This window comes from Microtus ochrogaster, chromosome 8 (assembly GCF_000317375.1).
Source record: "Microtus ochrogaster isolate Prairie Vole_2 chromosome 8, MicOch1.0, whole genome shotgun sequence".
NCBI lineage: Eukaryota > Metazoa > Chordata > Mammalia > Rodentia > Cricetidae > Microtus > Microtus ochrogaster.
The window spans coordinates 86,558,062-86,581,140 of record NC_022015.1 but is presented as its reverse complement, the minus strand read 5'-3'; the positions used below and the strand labels follow the sequence as shown (position 1 = coordinate 86,581,140).

At 45.0% G+C, this 23,079-nt stretch overlaps 1 protein-coding gene across 2 annotated transcripts in view; it reads left to right on the top strand.

Annotated features, from left to right (window-relative positions):
• The first annotated feature begins 8,655 nt into the window (after positions 1-8,655).
• Positions 8,656-23,079, top strand: part of Shtn1 (shootin 1) — a 105,406-nt gene continuing 90,982 nt past the window's right edge. Inside the window, exon 1 of one of the 2 annotated variants that reach the window (XR_003377318.1) lies at positions 8,656-8,953. Coding sequence is in view for 1 of the 2 variants with exons in the window: in XM_026781718.1 (XP_026637519.1) it covers positions 8,896-8,953 (58 nt within the window). In the remaining variant the exon portion in view is untranslated. The remainder of the gene's footprint in view (positions 8,954-23,079) is intronic. The other variant, XM_026781718.1, reaches the window with a different exon arrangement.

Sequence of the window (23,079 nt, the reverse complement as noted above, 5' to 3'; positions counted from 1 at the left end):
ATGGCTTTATAGAATGAATGCCTTGTCTGCTGTGTTTTGTATGTGAAATTTCTGAAGATTTGGACCACTTTTATCCTGCCTGGATTAGGCTGCTGTAGTTTCCTGTTAGCGATCCCTAAGGGTATAGTAATAGCAAAGACACCTAAAGTGACACGCTATATACAGGTATCCATTTCCTCATCTCCACTGAGGGACAGCAGATCAATTTCCCTGAGAAAGTCTATGTTAACCTCCCTTGACAGGCCCCCAGGCCTGGTGTCTTGTTTGACACCCCCAGAACCCACATGGTTGAAGTAGAGAACCAACCGTCGCCCATACACACCCAAATATATACCAACAATATGCAATTTTAAAGATTTAACTGAAGTTAACAGAAGAAGGTCATCTGGTGTGTTAAAATTCTAGTTTTATTTTAAATGCTTTCTTTGAGAGAGCTGCCAATCAAAGTAAGGGAAAACATGAGAAGTGCAAGGTTGAAAGGCAGGATCCAGCTGGCAAGCCATGGGCTTGAAGTCATGTCCATCCATAGACGGTGGTGACAACTCTCCTTCGGGAGTCTGGAAATCCTGTCACTCCACCAGGATTCAAAAGCCGCACTGCTTCTGAGGACCGAGTTTATGGACAAACTCTGCATGTTTCTAAAGCCAAGTGGATTGTAACATCGTAGCATTAATTATAACGGTTTGGGGGCCAGAGAGATGGCTTGGCGGCTAAAGGTGTTTGCCACCACACCTGCCAACCTGAGTTTGTTCCCGGGACCCACACAACGGAAGGCGAGAACCAGCTCCTGTTAGTTACACTGGTTGTTGTCCGACCTCCGTGTGTGTGCTGTGATGTGTGCCTCTCCATAAAATAATGTGATTTAACTTTTTAAAACAATATTCTGTCACCACTTAGCCTGGGCAAAGCTGCTGTTTTTATGAAGTTCTGTCATTTCTCGTCTACCGCGGAGGATGTGTGGAGTGCTTCATCTCCAACCTCGTCTATGCCGTCACCCCTGCGGTTTTTATTGTGCAGTTTGCACAGCGCAATTTTTAAGAACACATAAAGCCACGCTGTAACGGAGTTGACTGTAGCTCACTCTCTGTGAGAAACCACCTCCCGTTATTGACAGTTTATTGATTTATTTATTCAACCGGACTATACCTGGAGGGTGGTTGTTAGAACTGCAAATCCATATTTCTGTATGAGGTAAATTTGTCAACTTGACACGTTTGTGTGCAGGTTCTTCTGCTCTTAGCCTTACAGCATCCAGTCAAAATATTCTTTCTGTAGCGTAACTTTTTAATTTATTCCTAGGCAATTTCATATCATGCAACCAATCATTCTCATTTCCCAGCCCTTCTACATCTGCCCTCTACCTTTGTAGCCTCTCTCCCCACAAAAAAAGAAAATAAAATAACTAAAAATAATGGCAATAACTAAACAATAATAAAGCCCATTTCATGCTTCTGCCTTACCCGCCGCTCTGTCACATTCATCTGTTGTGATGGCCTTGGAAGCCATGATAGTCATAGCAGACCCTCTGCCCATACAGCTTTTCTTTCAAACGTTCATTGCAATGAGTTCTTGGTCAGGTTCAAGGCCACTGACTTCTGCTACACCATCAATCCTGGACCCTCACCAAAACTCTTCTAGGATATCTTGCTGTTGCTAAGTCATGGAGAGTCCACAACTATGGTTCCTCAGGACCCGTCCCTTCATGTGCTCCTGCAGGTTATATTGATGTTGGGGTGGGCCTGGGTAGAAGCTGAGTTGGTCAATCCCAGGCTTCCTTGGGGACTACTCCTTCTCAGGGCAGGGGAGGGGCAGGGTTTTAGGTGGTAACTCAGGCTATGAACATCAACACAGAGCCCAGTGGTGGGTGGTGGCACCAGCTAGCTGGTCTCTCACCCTTTTGTTTTTTCAAGACACGGTTTTCCTGTGAAGCTCTGGCTATTCTGGAACTCACTATGTAGCTTAAGAGATTCACCTGCTTCTGGTTTCAAGAGCTGGAATTAAAGGCATGAGCCACCACTGCCTGGCTCAGTCAAAATATTCTGAATTTTTTAGATTTAAGTACTTTTTGTCCTTTCCCTTGAAAATTTTTGATTTTATTATTTATTTCATGTCTTTTGTTTGCATGTATATCTGTGCACTATGTATATGCTTTGGAGTCCAGAAGAGGCTATCAGAGCCCCTAGAACTGGAGTTACAGATAATTGTGAACTGCCTTGTGGGTACTAGGGATAGAATCTGGGTCCTCTGGAAGAGCAAAAAGTGCTCTTAATAGTGGATCCATCTCTCCAGGAACCCCCTTTAATAGGTAACATGATGAATTAGTGACACATTTGGACTTTTTGGTTATTTTATGCATTCCCATCTGAAATTTCTCTATCATGATTGAATTTTTTAAAATTAAATTTATATATGGTAAAGTCCATTTTGGTGATATTTATGTTTTTGGATAAAACATACAGTCATGAACTTTCCACCCCAGTAGTAAGCACAGAAGTTCTACCATCATTAGGATCCCTAGTGTAGCTGGGTATGGTAGCACATGCCTTTAATACCAGCACTCAGGAGGCAGAAGTAGACCGATCTCCCTGTCTATTTCTGAGGCTAGTCTGGTTTGCCTAGAGAGTTTCAGGTCAGCCAGGTGATGTGGGAGTGATTTCTTATTAATAAAGAAACTGCCTAGACCCATTTGATAGGCCAACCCTTAGGTAGGCGGAGAAAACAGAACAGAATGCTGGGAGAAAGAAGCTGAATCAGTGAGTCGCCATGATTCTCCCACTCCAGACAGACGCAGGTTAAGATCTTTCCTGGTAAGCCAGCTCGTGGAGCTACACAGATTATTAGAAATGGGTTAGATCGATATGTAAGAGCTAGCCAATAAGAAACTGGAACTAATGGGCCAGGCAGTGTTTAAAAGAATACAGTTTCCGTGTAATTATTTCGGGTAAAGCTAGCCGTGCGGGTGGCCGGGGGCCGGGGACGCAGCCTACCACTTATATTACAACAGCCAGGGCTGCATAGTTTGACCCTATCTAAAGAAGTAAAATCCCAGAATAGCCCCTTTGTGGCCTGCCTCCTCCTTCTCCCTCAGCACCAGGGAAACACAAGTCTGTTTTCCATTCTACAGTTTTGGATTTTCAGGATTTTGCATAAGTTGAGCCAGGCTGGGTTGTTAAGCGTAGAGAAGTACATTTCAAACCTATCTGTACTGGGCTGGAGAGCTGGGAGTGTGTAAGTGCTTTCTGTGCTTGTGTGAGAATCTGAGTTTGGATCTCAACACTCAAACAGCCGCTGGGTGCAGCAGGAGGTCTCTAACACAGCACTGACAGGGAGAGTAGACAGAGGAAGATCTTAGTTGGCCAGTCAACCTAACTGAGAAGATGAGCTCAGCTCAGTGAGAGAAAGTGCCATTGTCAGCCTCTGACTCGACACGCACGCACAAGCACACGCGCGAGCACACACTCACGCGTACACACACATACAACACAACACCACACATGCACACACACACATACATACACACAGCACCACACACACACACATACACACAACACAACACCACACATGCACACACATACACACAGCACCACACACACACACACACACTTACACACACATACACACTTATCCAGACTTTCCACGTATCAGTAGCTCAGTCTTTCAGTTGATGAACACATTCACAGATTCCACTCTATGGCTCTACCATAATTCATTTATTTATTCACCTGTTGAGGGGTGCCTTAGTTGTTTCCAGCCATTGACAATTAGGAATAACGCTTCAACAACATTTACACATAGATCTTTTTCTGTGGACATGTGTTTTCAGTTCACTTTGGCAAACTGGTAGGCATAGGTTTGCTAGGTTGTTGGAAATATGTGTGTGTAATTTAATAAAGAACTGCCAAGTTGCTTTCCAAAGTGCCAGTGCTTTTAAAATTACTTCAGCAATTCAGAGTCCCGGTTGCTCTGCATCCCTGTCAGCACTTAGGGTCATCCTTGTTTACTTTTAGCTACCCTGATGGATGTATAATATTTCACTCTTAACTTTCACGCTGGGGCCTGGTGCAGGTGGTAAGAACATTTGATGTACCAGCATGAGAGTGTGGGTTCAAATCCCAGCACCCATGTAAGAAGCTGGGCAGCAAAACCCTTGCCTTTAACCCCAGTGCGATGTGGAGCAGAGACAGGGAAGTGGGCGGGGCTTGCTGGCTGCCAGTCTAGGTCCTGATTGAGAGAGACCCTGTTTCAAGGGAATAGAGCAGTGACAGGAAGGCCGACAGTCATCTTTCCCTTGGCTCCATGATGCACAGATGAGCAAGCCTACACATACGTGTGCACATACAACACATGCAAACACAAAAGGGAATAAAAAAGAAATTTAAAAACGCTTTTGGGGAGCTGGTAACAGCTCAGTGGTGGAACGGTTGCCTATGATGGAAGATGCCCTGGGACGAGAGTTCCAGCTCATGAACATGGCATGTCTATTTATTTATGTCTTTGTTCTCATCGATGCTTTGTACTCTGTAGCATCTAGATTTCCCATAAATTCTACTAGATTTACACCAAAGCTCTTTATTTTCCAATGCTATTGCCAACATGTGTAATGTGTCTTTCATTACCTGGAGGGAGAAGAGACATGCTGAAGATCAAACAAGGACCTGGGGAGTATAAGCCAGGCATGCACTCTACAACACCTGGTGCATGCAAGCCGGGCATGCACTCTACAACAGAGTTATATGATGAACCCTCTTCAGTTACTTCTAAGACTTTAATGTTGTGTTTAGTTTTAGTGTTTGAACTATGTTGTGCTAGATGTGTTCCGTATATTAGAATAGCATCATTTATAAACAGACATATACTAGTAACATCACAACTATCTAAGAATTCAAGAACTGCTAATTATCCATTGATGTGCTGGAATGATGCAGCATGCACACTAAGCTGAAACAAGATTAAGAATATGAACTACTGCTTAGTAAAAAGGAGAACAATATTTTTACACAAATGTTTGACAATTTAAAAATATTTGCGTAGGCAACATTAATTTAATATTTATTTAAGACTTTTTCCCCTGGAAATTGTTGGTTAGATTTTTTTATTATTGTTTTTTGAGACATCATCTTTCTACATTCTCTTGACTGTTTTGAAACTCTGCAAACCAGACTGGCCTGGAAATCAAGGAGCTGTGACTATCTCTGCCCTCAAGCGCCGATTAAAGGCGCGAATCACCACACCCAGCTCATTTTGGGATAGGGTGTGGCTTTGCGTTCCTGGCTGGCTTGGAAATATGCAGCCCGAGCTGGCCTTTAATTTAAGGGTGATCCAATTGCCTCTGCCTCCCAAAGGCTGGAATTATAGGTGTACATCGCGACATCTGGCTCTGGGAATCTATAAAAGAAATAAAACAAAAAGAGTTTTTGGAGCTGGAGAGATGGCTCAGTGGTTGAGAATACTTTATGTTTTTCTAGAGGATGTAAGTTCATTTTCCAGCACCAACTTCCGGTACCTCACAGTTGCCTGTAACTCCAGTTTCAGATGAATCTGCCACCCTCTTCTGGTTCTGAGGGCACCAACACTCACGTGTATACCCCATGCACATATACAGAATCAAAAATAAAATAACTCTTGGAAAAATAACACTTTTCTGAGCTATATTTCACCTGCCATCAAATCACGGGTGCTAAAAAGGTATCTAGCATCATGGATGGAAACAATCAAAGCCTTTACTAAATGGACACAATGTACAATTTTTTGAGAATATCCTGAGTAATGCAATCAGAAATACAATGAATTTCAGAGTTTATCATCCCCCCAAAGAATGCACACACCTATCAGGAGCCGTTTTCTATTTTCTTCTCTTCTTCACCCCCAGTTCTATACAGATCATTTGTCAACTTTTTTTTTTTGTGAGCATTTTATATAAAGGCAATAGGATTTTCTGATTGGCTTATTCCCACCTACTTAGGTTAATGTGTTCAACGTTTGCCCATCATGGGTCATGTATCACAACTCTTGTTTCTCTGCATTGCCAAATAACACTCAAATGTTACTATTTCATATCGTTGCTAATATTATGGTAATAGCCCTGAAGACAAGTCTCTAAGGAGTGACTCCCTCATGTAGAATGAATGGGTCAGAGGACAAATTTCTCTTTATACCTCGGTTTTATCATCTGTGCACCCCAGAAGATTACATTTATTGTCGTAATGACCTGAAATAGCAAGCAAGTCCTAAACAGCCTCTTCACCGCTGTGCTCCCGACTCCACCTCTTCCCTTGAGTCGGTTCCTTTGCCCTCTATCCCCCGTGGCAGTCATAATCTTGAGTTTGCTACAAATCTTTCAGTTCATCTTTAGGAAGTACCTCCTGGGCCTCATACGTGTGTGTCTATGTATGTGTGCATGTACATTTCAAGATGCTTTAAATTAGATTTTGTTTGACAGTTAATAACGGCTTCGACACAACGAAACACAAATCCCTGCGTGTATTATTGAGCAGAACAAAAACTAATTATATCACTCTATCCTTTCCATCAATATTCATGTCGTATAAATAAATCACGATGTAACAGAAGCTGTGTATCCCAATAAGTAAATCTAATAGGCATCCTAATAATTCATAGCATGCCCTCGGGATAATAGGGCATTGTTTTTCAGGTGGCTATTTTAATTTCAAAGGGAGTGCATGGGGTTCATGTCAATGAGCTACAGATTTAGAGTGAGACCAAAGCATTCAGTTTGAGACTGGGTCCTTAATTCTTCCCATACCCCCCAAACACCACAGTACACTATGTAGCTGGGGCTGACACCTCCCACTAGCCATTTAGAAGAATGGGAATTTGTAAACCAATCTAAGTATCAACTGGGCATCTTACTTCCATGTGGTGGGATTGGAGGCGGTACTTCCGGTTACTTGGGTTTGGGTCAGCAGTCACAGTCTGGCCCCTTGGGTCTGACAAGCACCCTGGCTACCCTTCAAAAGCTAAGTGGCAATTGTCGGTCACTCGGCTCTCCTGGATATATTCTTATTTTCTTGGGGCAAATTATCATTCATTCCACAAAACACCTGGTGGCAGCTCATATTCACATGGTCACACAGTTGACTGAAGTCTCTCACCTCTCCTGCCTTTCAAGTATGAGGATTAAAAGAGTAACCTCAGGAGGAAGGCCATGTGGTTATCTTTAGGAATCATCACTGTAGCTGACTGGGAAATACTTTCACTATCTTATGAAACATTACAGGAAGGATTGAACAGCAAAATCCCCATACTGAAACTATTTCATAAAGTTTCATTTTTATTTCTTTTTATTTAGAAACCTGCATAGCCACTTCAGAACACCCTACCAACTAAACCATGTGTGTTCTAAATACTACATTGCCATTTATTACAGGAAAAAAAAAAGCCATTCTCCCGTTTCAAGGGTCATCATGGATGGTATGTGGTAAGGAGAGCCATACCGGCTTCAGGATCTACCCAAATGCCGATACTCTTCCCCTTCTGTTGGACATTTGCCTAAGCTGTGGCATGAGGCATGCCCAGAAGTCCTGAATCGATGTTCTTGATGAGTTTAGAGATGATGACATAATAATCTAAGATATGCAGAAAGCTTCCTTAGTTGGCTTTATCTTGGATGCCTAACGATCGGAATAAAGAACTCTGCCTTTCTCAACTTGTAATTAGCAGCCATAACACCCGTAATCATAAAAACAAAACGGCGCAGAACCCAGAGCAGGGCAGTTCGTAGCCATTCATCCCCCTTATTGGATGGAACGTAGGACCTTGGCACATGCTGGATAAGAGCTTCTAGTATTGATTCTGGATTTGATGCTGTGATCAAATTCCTCTTCCTGTTCAATTTTTCAAATTCTTGGAGAGTATACATTATTATTCCCATACTTTAGATGGATTCCAGAGTGCGGGAGATTCAAGCAGAGGCTGGAGAAAGCCAAGCCCGCCTGGGCCTACTCCAGAGCTGGATGTGAACACAACCGAGGGTCCTTAAGAGGCGCAAGGGCTGTGTATCATTATCATTACACACTAGGCTCCAGAGCTGGGTGTGAACACAACCGAGTGTCCTTAAGAGGCACAAGGGCTGTGTATCATTATCATTACACACTAGGCTCCTTGCGTGAACCCAGTGACTTTGGGTATTCAGCGTGCAGTGCCAGGCTCCCCCAAGACAGAAGATCCTCCCACGGAAACCAGATGATCTTCCCTGCAGTTCATGCATGGTGAGGTCCCTGAGGCAGGGCCTGGGTCCTGATATCCCCCCTCTTCACACTGGTATGATGGATGGAAACCCGCGGAGTAACTGTGACAAGATTGCCACGCCTTCCCCCCAGGATTGTACGGTGACTCAATTAGCCAGACAGCCTGCAACATGCACCTGCTGGGGTCTGGCCTCAAGGTGTTCCCCATAGAAGTGTGTAGAACAGAGGTTTTCCAGCCGTGGCCAGAGACCAGTGAGTAATAGAGGGCGGCTGAGGTTGGTCATGTTCGGCTCAGATCCTCTGTCTGGGGTGGCGAACCCAGGGCTGGAGTCCTCTGCGTGCGCGTCAGGGGTGCAATGCAGGGCGCAGCGGAGGCCACCTGCACGGACGCACAGGCGCCCTGAGGACACCAGACCCGCCTTCGCTTCCCACGCCCCTCCCGGGCCCAGTGCCCAGGCCCGCCCGCTGCAGGTGGAGCAGCCGCGGGCCGCGAGTAGGTGCGCGGGATGATCTCACCGCGTGCTGCGCGCCAGGAGGAGGAGGAGGAGCGGGAGGAGCGGGAGCGATCCCAACTTCCGGGTAGTGCAGCCGCACGCCGCGCCACCGGCGTCTTGCTTTCTGCTCCCCCTCCCCCGTGTCCCCCTCGCCTCTCCCTCCTTGCCTTTTATCCCCAGCCCCACCCGCCAAAATGAACAGCTCGGACGAGGAGAAGCAGCTGCAGCTCATCACCAGCTTGAAGGAGCAAGGTAGGCGGGCCCGCGGGCGCAGGTGCGGGAGCCGCGGCCTCAGCCGGGACAGCTCCGTGCGCTGCCGCAGGTGCCAGCCTGGGCCCCGGGAATCGTGAGGCCGACGCCGCCACCCAGCAGCTCAGCCGCGGTGCAGCGCTCCCCGAGCTCCGCGCGCCATGCAGAGCCCTGGGCGGAGGAGCTGGAGCGTCTTCTCGCAGTGGGAGAAGCGCGACCTGCAGGGATTGCGGGACCGGGGGATGGGAAGGAACACGCATCGGGCGTGGACAGGGTCACGGCTCGCACTCCGGTCCACTCTGGAGAAGCGAGCAAGACAGGATCGCTGGGCGCCGGGTTAGGTAGCTCGGATGGCCTGGCTCCTAGCTGAGGCCCCACCCTTGCACACTTCAGCGTTCCTGGGCCTGCAGCTTTTCCAGCTTTTCTTTGGGGCTCGGTCTAGTTCCTTTTTCTTTACCCTGCTGGGATTTTTTTAGGCCACCGACGTGTTCTCTTCACTTCCCATTTTTAGCAATTTATTAGTCAGTGAGTCGACACCCTGCCTGTGTGGGGCTTTCTGAGGGAGCGGGGCTGATGCTGGATGCCAGAAAGCCAGGCCGTATTGCAAGCGTTTCTCTACTGCTTGGGAGCTGATGACTGTCACTCAGCACATTGGTGAACAAAGCCAAATCCTAGATCCAGTTAACCTGACACACTTAAAAAAAAAAAAAATCAGGTAATTATCCTGCTCAAAGGTTGGTTTGAAATTATGGGTCAAGAAAGAGGAACCACACTGGTTTAGGAAGTAAAAGTGTGCAGGGCATGCCCGTGCTGAGCGACTTGCTGACCCTGGAAGGGGCCTGCTCAGTGGCTCAGCCTGGTTCTTTCGCTTCTCTTGGCTCAGTTCACCAGCTCTGAAGTTGATGCCTGCCCTTTCTTGAGCCTTGTGACTGAAGACAGGAGCTAAGCCAGTTGGTTTAGAGGTCCTATCAAAGGGCTTCTCAAGCCCATCAGCCATAGTGTCCACCACACTCTGGGCGGAAAGATCTCCACAGCACTGTACTGTGCCACCTCAGGGAGTTAGCTAACCTCGCTGAAACTCTCTATCTAGCATCTAGAAACCTGGAATAAGTGTTAATTGCTTATTCACAATTAGCCCCAAGTCAACCCACACAGCACCTGAGACTCCAGGAGCTGGACAGATTGCCTTATTTGGAATCTCTCAACTGCTTTTTTTTTCTTTTTTAAACGAGAACTGGATTTCACTAGTATTAGTTTTAATAACACATTCCTGTGTCTCATCACAACACTTTTGAGTCATTTTTCTGGACTTAGGAAACTTTCAGCCTTGGTCAATACCAGATCTTTTGATGGATGGTAAGTTTGTGAATGAGTGTAAAACAAAATATTATTTCCTCTTATTCTCTTTGTACTTCTCAGAATACGCTAATGATGGCGACACCCACAAACACCTTCTCTGGCCCTTTGCTGGACTGACATTTAAGAAGGGAGGACTCCTTGGTTCCTAGCTCCTTCCCTTGTGTTGTGTTGTTGTGTTAAAAAACAAATCTGTGGCTTGGTATTTCGAAAGGCTCCATTTTCCTGATGGAGTACTTGAACCAGAAGTAATAGAACCTAGGTTTGTGTTTCTCTCCCCCCACCCTCGACACTGAGATTGCTCACATGGGTGTTAGGTTTGGTTGTTCAAACTACTGTGAGAGTTTCATATTTTAAAACCAGAATGTGTTTGTCAGCCAGACTTTGATAAAGACTTATTTAAGAGTATGTAATGGCTGTCTGAGATGTGGAATTAACTAGAAAGCCAGGCATTTGAGGATAAACATGGCTATCATCAGGTCTTTGGGGATACCAGTATGATGGCCATGTTTTTATGTTGATGGTGGGTTGTTGCTGTGGTGAGTCATAATTTTAATTTCCCCATTCAATATGAACAAGAAGACCATTTTTGATTGGTTGCTCTATTTCCCTTGTTTAATGCTGAGTAAACATATGTTTTTGCGTCTTTAAACAACTGCCAGTTACTTGTTGTATGTGGGGCCCAAGTTCTAGAGCCTGTGGCTAGATGGTGAATCAGACTCTCCTGGCTCTTAGGACGTTTCTTGCCTGGTAGACAGTCATTAATCAAAGAGGCATGCAAATAAATAGACTATTATTTTTTCTAGGGTAGGTTCTTAGAGATGGGATGGTTGGATTTGATGGCATGCATGTTATGAAACTATGCCCTCCGGTGCACAGGCATTCACTCCTCCGCCAACAGTTGTGCCAGTTTGCCTTCCCCCAGCAGTGTCCTCATCACAGATTCTGGTGAGCGTTGGCTGACAGTAATTGTCAGCTGGACAGCCTGACAAGTTCTTGAATTTTTGCCATTGGAACTGGAAAGATGTCTCCTTTAAAATGTCTGTTGCCCTGACCATCAGTGAAGTTCTGGTCTTCACGTATTTGTTGGCCACTTTTGTCTCTTCATGCGGCTCCCCCTTTGAATGAGTTTTAGGTCTAAAACTTGAACCTCTTCCCCAGGGGGTTGTGCAGGAAGGAGGCTGCTGTGGGTACTGCGGAGCTGACAGCCGTCGTCCCTAGTGGGGAGCCTTCAGTGGTGAGAGTGAGGTTAGGCCTGCCACAGTTGTGAAGCGCAGTGAAGGAGCCTGTCATAATATGAACAATCTAATTTCTATGTACCCGTCCCCACGCTCTGTCTTATAAATCACACCCACTTCTGAATTACTTCACAACATTGTATGTTCCCGTCTACTGAATGCTATAATTAGGTAGATTATGTCTTTCTAGAAAGTTATATTATGTCCCTTAAAAAAATTAGCCAGTGTGTGATTTTTTTTTTATGTTCAAGCAGATGCTGAGGTAATGAGGTAATTCTCCTTTTGTCTTTTCTCCCCCCACGGGCTTTATTTTATTGGGCTGATTGACATCGTTAATGCACAGAGAAATGGTAACTTAGGGTACTATTTCCGATGCATATTTCCCAGCTATCAAAGTGGACATTTCCCTCACAAAACATCATACAATTTTCTCTCTCTGTAGAATTCTTTTGGAAAATGATAGACTCAGTTCAGCATTTGTTGAAGGTGCACGGCTTTCTGTGTGATTCATTCAACATGCATGCCCTGAATATTCATAGCCAGGCGCCAGGAGAGCATCAGAGACCAGCGAAGAAGGCCTGGCCCCTGCTGCTGATGAGTTCTGGGTCTGGAGACAGTATAAAATCCAGGAAGACTAGTCTGATTGGCTTGGATGGGAATGGCATCCCTCACAAAAACCACAGATTACTGTTACTGTCCCAAGCAGAATGGGCCCCCACCATCGAAGGGCCTGACCCAAACAACAGATAAAGATTAGGCTGGTCAGTATTGCATGGCAGTGTCGTTGAGAACCTGGTGAAGACTGAAGAGTGGATTCCATCCCATGATATTCCTTTCCCTCTCTCCCTTCCCTCTTTCCCTCTCCCCTTCATCTTTCTCAGTGCTAAGGATGGGACCCAAACCTTTATATATGCTAGGCAAGTATTCCGCCACTGAACTATGTAATGAGGGTGTTCTCAGTAAAGACCAAACAATGGCAGTGAAAAAACGAAAAGCCATGGCCATTCTTGGGCAAATACTACTGAAAAAAAAAAATTCCATGGTAAGATTTACCATGTTGAGACATACTTGGGTTAGCCTCAAACTGTATAACATGATGACCTTGAACTCCTGACTCTGCCTCCACTTTCTGAGTATTCAGACTATGGACAATGTGTATCACCTTATCCCAATGTAGATGGTTGGTTAACATAGATCTCATTCTTAAGATGCATCTTTTTCTTAGAGCTAAGCTACTGACTCACGGGTGCTTTTTCTGGAGTTTCTTTAGCTCCTGGAGGAGCAAACAGTGGGGCATTATTGTAATTCAAAGGGCCCAGGCATTGCTTGGCTGTACTAGTGTGTGAAACTGAGGAACCAGCCCTGGGCAGAACACTCAGAGCCACTCAGTGGAAGGCCATCTGAAACGACATGGCTGCCTTGGCTTCATGTGCAAGCTTGGCTTTTCAGCACTATTTTTCTTTCTTTTTTTAAATTGATATTTATTGAGCTATACATTTTTCTCTGCTTCCCTCCCTGCCTCTCCCCCTTCAACCCTCCCCCAAGGTCACCATGCTCCCAGTTTACTCAAGAGATCTTGTCTCTTTATACTTTCTACTTCCCATATAGAATATATCTATGTAAGTCTCTCTTAGTGTCCACATTGTTGTCTAAGTTCTCTGGGATTGTGGTTTGTAGGCTGGCTTTCTTTGCTTTATGTCTAAAAACCACCTATGAGTGAGTACATGTGATAATTGTCTTTCTGTGTCTGGGTTACCTCACTCAAAATAATGTTTTCTTGTTTCATCCATTTTCCTGCAAAATTCAAGCTGTCGTTATTTTTTTCTGCTGTGTAGTACTCCATTGTTTAAATGTACCACATTTTTCTTATCCATTCTTCGATCGAGGGGCATTTAGATTGTTTCCAGGTTCTGGCTGTGACAAACAAAGCTGCCATGAACATATTGAGCACATGTCCTTGTGGCATGGTTGAGCATCCTTTGGATATATACCCCAAAGTGGTATTGTTGTTCTTGAGGAAGGTTGTTTCCTAATTATCTGAGAAATCGCCACACTGACATCCAAAGGGGCGGTACCAGCTTGCATTCCCACCAGCAATGCAGGAGTGTTCCCTTTCTTTCCCCACAATCTCTCCAGCATAAGTTGTCATCAGTGTTTTTGATCTTGGCCATTCTTACAGGTATAAGATGGAATCTCAGAGTTGTTTTGATTTGCATTTCTCTGATGACTAAGAATGTTTAACATTTCCTTAAGTGTCTTTCAGCCATTTTAGATTCCTCTGTTGAGAGTTCTCTGTTTCGGTCTGTACTCCATTTTTTTTATTGGATTATGTCGGCACTGTTTTTCTACGTGTGGTCCAGGAGTTGCCTGTTTCCGAGCCACCAGATGATTATTAGAATTGTAGTTTATCCAAGGTCCTAAGCGCTACTGAGGAGCTAGTGTCCAGGCCCTCCCTGAGATGGACCTTCATGAGCTGGTGCCAGGCCTGCTGCTTGGAGCCCCCTCTCTGTTAACACTCCTCCTGGGGAACTGGCACTTCCTTTGACTTAAAAATATTAACAAAAAATTGAAGTGAAACATATGATGTTCTCTTTCTTCTAACCCATTTTTTTCTCAATCTAAGTCTTACTATCATTCTAAAGAGCAGATAAGATATATACTATGACCTTCGCAGGGCCAAGTTTTTTTTTCCTATTGAAAGTCATGCTTTTGGTAATGGACTAGAGTTAAAGGCATCTGTGTGAGCTTGTATTAGCTTAGTGTAGACACAGATTGTTACATATAGAACTAGGTCTATGCTTATGTTATATATATTTGAGCATATTTATCACTCAGAACATGGTTGCTAATAGTGCCCTCTGATGAGAGAAACAGGGTTCTCAAGGGAAAATGGTTGATTTTATGATTGAGATAGCCAAATATGCAAGCCAAGCCTGGGGCATCCTGTGGGTCCCAAAATTAAGGAAGTGTTCAGACTAAGACGTTCACATGATGGGACCAAGAGACACGGAAGCTCACTGAAGAATTGTCCACTGCCCAACGCTGGAGCAATTAAAACAAACAAGATGTGACCCAGGGCACAAAGTAATATGTGTGGTGAAAAAAGTGTGTGGAATGAGATAAAATGACATTTTATCTCTGGTTTTCCCTTCAAAATCTTGAAGTCCCATGTATTTTTAAGGAAAACATCAGAAAAAAACCTGGCTGAGGTAGATTCACTCCTTAAAACTGTCAAGCTCTCAGCAAAGGGACAGGCAGCAGTCTGGGCATGGTTGTAGTGCCACAGTCCTGGCATGGGAGGGCTACAGGAGTGTTCAGGTCATTCTTAGCTACACAGTGAGTTTGGGGCTAGCCTGGGCTACTTGATGCCTTGTCTCTGTCTCTCCTGTCTCACTGGGAAAAAAACTCAAACCAAACAACCCAACTCCATATAAAAAAAATACTTTATTACAACAACAAGAAGAACTTCTCAAGGTCGTAAAAGTGGAGACCAAGGTGAAGAAATACCCAAGGACATAAGACATTTAAGTGGGATGTGATATCTCGGTGAAGATACTGGAAACAGGACATACGTGTGGAATCATTTTTTTGTACACTGAGAAGATGAGTCTTTGCCAAGGTGTCCTCTGATTGGTTTAATAGAGAGCTAAATGGCCAATACCTACGCAGGAAGAGGTTAGGCAGGACTTCCAGGCAGAGAGAGAAGACATGGATCTAGGCAGGAGAGAGGCACCACAGGACACAGAGAGGAACAGGGGGTACAAGATGGAGCAGAGGTAAAGAGCCGTGAGGCAAAGCATCGATTACTATAAATGGAAAAATTTAAGTTATAAGAGCTAGCGGGACAAGCCTAAGTTGTAGGCTAAGTTTTCATAATTAATAAGGCTCCATGTCAATTTTTTTTGTGGCTGGCTACCCAAATCAAAATCCATCTATAGACATAAATAAAACTAAGGGAATCTGAATAAAATGTGGACTTTGGGTTATCAGAATGTGTCAATAGGGCCCAGAATGTAACAAATGTTCCAATTAGTGCAAAGTGCACTAGCTGATACATAGGGACTCTTCACATTCTTAAGGACCTGCCCACGATGTCCACGGGTCCCACAGATTCAATATCTTCAGATTGAAAATATCTGATGCTCCTCTCTGGCCTTTGTGGGCACCAAGCACACATGTGGTACACAGACACACAGGCAAGCAAGCATCGTGCACATATAAACAATAATATACAATTTCTACAAAGAAAATAGCTGAAAAAGGTTTCTTATAATTTGTCTCAAATAATGTAATATGACAACCATTTCCACAGAGTTCACATTGAATTGGCACTGTACATTGTCTAGGGATGGCGAAAGGTTACGGGAGGCCCTTTCTCTCCTCCTTTCTTTTCTTTTCCTTCCTTTCTTCCTTCCTTCCTTCCTCCCTCCCTCCCTCCCTCCTCCTCCTCCTCCTCCTTCTTCTTCTTCTTCTTCTTCTTCTTTTCTCCTTCTTCTCCTTCTTCTCCCTTTCCCTCCCTCCTCCTCCTCCTCCTCCTCCTCCTCCTTCTTCTCCTTCTCCTCCCTTTCCCTCTTTCTCTCCCTCTCCTCCTCCTTCCTCCCCTCCTTCCTTGGGGTCTTATTCTGTAGATCAGGCTGGCCCAGTACTCAGTCTGAAGATCAGAATGACCTCACACTTGCCATGGTTCTCCTGCCTCTGCCTTTCCAGTGCTGGAATTCTAAGCCCAGTGTCAACAACCAACTGTAAGAAGCATTTTGGGATCTGAGTTTTCATGGTTATTCCAGAGGAAAATTCCCTGATGACTACTGTCTTTGAAGTTTGGGTTTTTTTTCCGACTTATCTAATTTTTTTTGTGTGTGTTTGTAATGCAGGTGTGCATGTGTGCGTGTGAGTGCTTGTGTGTGTGTGCAGGTGTGTGTGTGTAGCTGTGAGTGTGCAGAAGGAGGTGTGTGTGTGCAGGTGTGTGTGTGTAGCTACAGGTGTGCAAATGTACATGTGTAGGTGTGTGTTCATGCACGTGTGCAGGTGTGTGTGTGCAGGTGTGTCTGTGTGTGTAGCTGCGAGTGTGCAGAAGGAGGTGTGTGTGCAGGTGTGTGTGTGTAGCTACAGGTGTGCAAATGTACATGTGTAGGTGTGTGTTCATGCACGTGTGCAGGTGTGTGTGTGCAGGTGTGTGTGTGCAGGTGTGTCTGTGTGTGTTGTGCAGGTGTGTATGTACTTGCAGGTGTGCAGAAGCAGGTGCAGGTGTGCGTGCACGTGCATGCAGGTGCACATGTCGCAAGTGTTCAGGGACGCTTGCAGAGGTTACAGAGCTGTCCTGCTCTATCCCTCTGCTGTATTCTCCTGAGACTGGAGCTAGGGTGGTGGCTGACAAGCCCAGGGGTCCTCCTGTCTCTGCTTGTACCCTCACAGTGTTGGGGTTAGAAGCATGCGTGTGAGCACACTTGGCGTGTGTTTTACATGTACAGCGAGCACTCTTACCTACTGAGCCCGCTCCCAGCTCTATAGCTAACGTGTGCAAAATTCAGTTTTACTGCATTGATAATGTCGCTTACATTCTTAGACACATTTCTATGTTCGTGGGGCTGGAGAAAAATAGTCTTTTTTTAAAATTTACCAATAATTGCATTATTACGGGGTACAAGAAAAATTCAAGATAAATTTAATGATAGATCTAAAAAGCATGTATATCTTGAATTCTGTTGTGCTTGTGATTTCATTATTTAAGCCAATGTTAGTGCGTTATTGTCTACAGTTTACAATACAGTTTATTTTTTTTCTAAAAAAATACCGTGTGTGTGTGTGTGTGTGTGTGTGCGTACGTGTATATGTGTGTGTATGTGGTCTGTGTGTATGTATGTGGGGGGTATGTGGGTGTGTCTGTGGGTATGTGTGTGGGTGTGTGATTGTGTGGGTATGTATTGTGTGTTTCTGTGTATGTATGTGTGTGTATGTGGGTGTATGTGTGTGTATGTGTGTGTATGTGTATGTGTGTGTATGTGGGTGTATATGTATGTGTGTGTATGTGTGTGTATGTGTGTGTGTATGTATGTGTGTGTATGTGTGTGAGTGTGTGGGCACACATATGCCATGGCGCTCATGGGGCGGTCAGATGACAACCTGGTAGATTCAGTCCTCTATTTTCACCTCTACATGGGTTCTGGGGGTCAAACTCAAGTCACCAGACCTGGTGCGAACACCTTTACCAGCAGGTCCATCTTGCCCGCCCAGGGTTCAGTTTGTACTGGACTTTCGTGGGACCTAAGCAGTATATGGTATGTGCCTGCCATTACAGGAGCACACAGAATAGTCTCCCTGCTCCCAACCTCCATACACTCGAGCCACTCCCTGCTTCTTCCTCTAACTGCTAATGGCCACAGATTCCGTTATTGCTCTTTCCAGGGTGTTGTAGTTGGACTCATGCCGCACATGTGGCCCTTCATATCGACTCTTAAGTTAGCAATATGCAGGTCTTTCTGTGGCTTGATCGATCACATCACTCTGCTGAATAATATTCCATTTTATGGATCTACCGCAACTTGTTTATTCCTCCACGCGCTGAAGAACATCCTGGGCAGGCCTGAATTTAGTTAATCATGAATAAATCTTCTGTAAACATTTGCATTAGTAAGGCTTGGATGTCTCTATGTGATTGCGTCAGCCTGGGATAGGGAGTTAGTGAATCTGCCCTGGGGCTGTGATCTCACAAGTTCTCTGCTTTATTTTTGTGTCCTACACCCTAGCCCTGCCCTCCAGGGAGCAGGAAGGCTTGGGGTTGGGGTGTGAGGAGGGATGGGGTGGGATTGACTTAGGTACTTCCCTCTTCCAAGTCTGTAAGGCTCTAGTAATGCAGTTTCTCTTGAGATCAGGTCTTAAGAACAGAGTGGCAAGCTGGGCATGGTAGCCATGCCTTTAATCACAGGACAGGGAATTGGAGGGGTGGCTATCTGCAAGTTTGGGGGCAGCCTGGTCTTTGTAGTGAGCTCCAGGTTAGCTAGGGCTATGTAATGAGAGACCCTGCATCAAGAATAAAAGAAAGGAAGCAAGAGAGAGAGAGAGAGAGAGAAAGAAAGAAAAAGACAGGAACAGAGTTCTCTGAGCATCTGTTGTAGCGTGGTTATATCTAAAAGCAGGAACCTCTAGGATGTGAAACAAAAAAATCCTTTCCCCCTTCCTGACTAACCTGCCCTTCTACCTCCCCACCTCAGGGGCATTTTAAACGCAATCTGTACAAAGCCTCATACAGCCTAGATTTTCCTGTCTGGGTCCCAGATCTTTAGCAGGGGTTTCTTCCAGCCATTCATTGCCATAACATATTCCTCTGTGCTGCCCTTGTGTCTCCAGTGACAGGGGTGGGACTTGCCCTGAGGATCTCAATTCCCTGATGGATCTAAGAGGATTGTTGCTGTACCATTTATTTGTTTTTTTTTGTTGTTGTGGAGATTGTGTGATGTACAAGCCTACGTGCTAGAGACCAGACACACATATATGTGATGATAGATAGATAGACAGATACATGATAGATAGATAGATAGATAGATAGATAGATAGATAGATAGATAGATAGATGATAGATAGATAGATGATAGTCAGACAGACAGACAGACAGACAGACAGACAGACAGACTGTAAAGATACTTAGTTTTTCCCCTTCTGGATGTTTAATTTGAAGCCATTCATACGGTTTGCAGAGAGTTCTTCAGCATTATTCTTTATTCGCACTGAAATGTGTTCCACCTAGTGTCGATGGAGCTCAGGCTTGCCATAATTCCTTTCCTGATAGGAAATCTGTCACCTTTGTTTTTTTGATCAGCTGTCCCAGTGGTCCCCACCCCTGGCTTTTATAATGATTTAATTAACAAGTGGGGTATAAATGGCTTCCCTCTCAACTCTGGCTCTAAGTGGAGGGGGGTCCACTGGGACGAGCAGAAGGGGAGCTTGTCCTAATTGAACAGTGCCTTTGTGGCTCCAGCCCTCACCTCCATTAGTCAGGTTTCAGGGCTCCCTGAGTCCTACAGGCAGGCTCAGCCCATGGATACAAATCTGCACTAGGAAATGTCAAGAAACAGTGTTGTGCTTTTCTGTCTAGATACATTTGGTTGTTCCTTAAGGCTTTGTTTTTATTGTGTCTTAATGTAACATCTGTGTGAGAGACCCTGCCTGGCTGATGATGATATGCTCCCCGGACTGCAGGTTCATTCTTGTTCCAGAACCGTGCTTACTTTAAGCCAGGCACTGTCCTAGATGCAGACACGAGGGCGGGTAAAGGCGTAGTCTTTACCCCAAAGGACCATTTCCCCTCTAGTGTGCTATCAGGTCCCTCACAGTCAGTCTTAGCAATGTCAGTTGCTGTGAGTGTCTGGGAATCAGTAAACAGGATCTGCCTCCACTTCCTACTACAGGTGTGACTTCTCAATGCATCTGCGTCCTCACTTCTAAAATGGAGATGTGAATATTTGGCTTAATCATTTTCCATAGTATGTTTGTATGAGCCTTTTGTTCATTTGTTTGGCATAGGTGTGGACTCTGTGCTTGATATTCTGTTGACATAGGCAGAGCACAATCCATTGAGTGGGGAGAAAAGGAAAGCAGGCAGACATGTGTACAGATGGCTTTGTGATGTTGTGTTGTGCACAGGGATTCAAGTAGAGGTACGATACTTGTTTTGTGTTTTGGCTATTTCTGGCTTTGTGGATATTTGTATTGACTTTACCATTTCAGCATCCCTGATCTGAAAATGTGAAGTCCCAAATGGTCCAAAATCTGGAACCGTGCCTTCAGAAAGTTGTCAATTTTGGAGCTTTTCACATCTCAGACTTTGGTGTTCAGGGTGCTCAGCCTCTGTATGAGTAGGGTGCTCTGGTAGTATATTAAGATGTAACTGCTGATTTTGCCCAAGACATACAAAAAGAGCTCCCTCATGGGTAGAGCAGAACTGTTTACCTAGACTCTGTGGTCTGCAGGCAGGAGCTGAGTGGTCAGAAGAGAAGTGAGGTTTAAGAGAGTGTTGCCAAAGTCTTTGGAGGTTCTTAAGTGAATGAAACTTTGAAGGAAGAAAAAGAGCAAGAACCAACCCGGACTAGGAATTAGAGGGTAGATAAGTGGGTGTCACTGTGGAAGGTCTGAGTTAGGACACTGATACTGGCTACTGGGGAAGAACATATGGGTGAGCCGCTTCTGAAAGATTGGAGGAGTTTGGTGGGTTTTTGAAGGTATTTAGGGTGGTCTTTCAAGTGCTAGATTGGCTGTGAATAACTACCAGAGGAGGAGCAGACAAAGGATAAACAGAAGGGGAGACGAGGAGGAGGAGCAGCCAGAGAACAAGGAGAGGAGGACGGCAGAAGCCAGACACCCAGCTGCACACAGCCAGCCATGGAGTAAGAGTGAAAGTAAAATATACAGAAGTAAGAAAAGGAAAAAGTCCAGAGACAAAAAGTATATGGGTTAAGTTAAGAAAAGCTGGCTAGGAAAAAAAAAAAAAACCAAGCTAATGCTGGGCTTTCATAAGTAAGAATAAGCCTGCATGTGTGCATTTATTTGGGAGTTGGGTGATGAGACCCCTCACTCCGCCATGTCAAAAGACTAAAGAGCCAAAAGAGTAAAACATCACATTCCAGTGTGTTGTTTTTGTTTTTGCAGTATTTAACTATGTAAAGATGCTTTGCTGTTTCACCTTGCCTGCCAAAGGCATCTGATTGGTTTAATAAAAATCTGGATGACCAATAGCTGGTCAGAGGAGGGATAGGCGGGGCTTGTGGGCAGAGAGAAAAGGGGAGCTGGCCAGCCCACCACTGGGCCCAGACAGCCAGACAGGAAGAAGCGGGAGAGCAGGGCATACAGAATGAAAGAAAGGTTAAAAAGCCCCGAGGCAAAACACAGATGAAGAAAAACAGATTGAATTAAGTTATCAGACCTAGTGGGACAAGCATAAACTAAAGGCTGAGCCTTCATAATTAACTATGAGTATCTGTGTCTTTATTTGGGAGCTCGTTGGTGGCCCAAGACAAAGCTACAGATGGCTTCCTTTAGCATTAGCGACCAAGAGAATGGAAAACCAGAGTGATTCTTAAACACATGCTCTCCCCGATATTCCCCTAGTTTTCTCCAGATCCTCCTTTTTGTCTATTTTACACTGTTAAGTGGTTGTTCCTCACACTAACTACACATTAGGGAATTCATTTCTTTAAAAATGAAAGTAAAGATGACTAGACTCTGTAGATCAACCCCAGAGGCACCCACTGTGGAGAGGGCTCCAGGGCTCTGCCCTCGACTCTGTAGATCAACCCCAGAGGCACCCACTGTGGAGAGGGCTCCAGGGCTCCGTGATTGCCAAGCTCTCCAGCTGGCTCAAGCATGCTTCAAGGATTGAAAAGTCTGGCATCAGGCATGCTTCCACACCCTTGCCAGGATTTGCTGTGACAAATGGCTTTTAGCACCTTAGCTTGCTTCCCTGCTTTTGCTTGGTGACATAGTATCTCCGGCTTTCACAGATTGCTTTCAGTCAGCCATTTCGGGGGTGGGCAGAAATAAAAGTAACCTTGAAACCCAGGACATTCTTTGGGTGTTTAATCAGGATCTGGCAAGCTTTGCAACTTAAGTAGCAATTACCATGGCTGACACTAGACAACACCAGCCTACCTTAGCTCCTTCACTTCCCAGGGTAAGACTACCAAATCCATACCAGGAAGCTGAGGCTCCGGGAGATGACTCCCAGCCAATACGTGCTCATTTAATTAGACATCTATAGAGCTGAAAAGCCGAGGTGTGAAGTCTTCCCAAGCTGTGTCTCCCATGGGAAGGAACCCCGCACATTTGAGTGAGGCACTGCTTCAGAGGATAGCATTGCCAAACCTCTTGAGCTGCGGACGCTTGCTTTAAATGCTCAAACTGCTAGCCAGTTCTGAAGCAGTAAAACACTGCTTTCTGTGAAGCCTCTTAACATACCGTAAAAGAAGTAGCTGAGGGGGCTGCAAAGATGGCTCTGAGGTTCAGAGTCCTCACTGCTGATCAGAGGAGGTTTGGTTTCCAGCACCCACAACCACCCCTGAATCTTGCTCCAGGTGATCTAGTGCCCCCTTCTGGCCTCTGCAGGAGCTGCCCAGCATACATATCCATAATTTTAAAAAATGAAGTTCCTGAAAAATAGAGGCCACTTCATAGCCGTTGATAGCCATACCCCTGTATCAGGATGACACATATTCATACGTATGCATTTGTGTGTACGTGTGCATGAATGTTGTTTTGGGAGTGAGCTTTGTTGTTGTTGTTAACTTCAAAGAAATCGACATTTTTTTTTCTTTTGTGCCCCATCCCTCTGCGGTCCCCGGCTGTGACAAAGGTCATTGTGCTCCTTCTGTTTTTCCCTTAAGTCCTTGCCTTTGTTGTCTGTTACAGTTGTACACAGCTATAAGTAAAGTGTGCTTTCTGCGGTTTCTATTAAAATATTATAGGTGAAGGGTTCTTAATTAATGCCTTGTAATAAAGAGCCAGCAATTAGGAGTTTGCCGTGTTTTGTCTGGTCTATCGGCACTATAA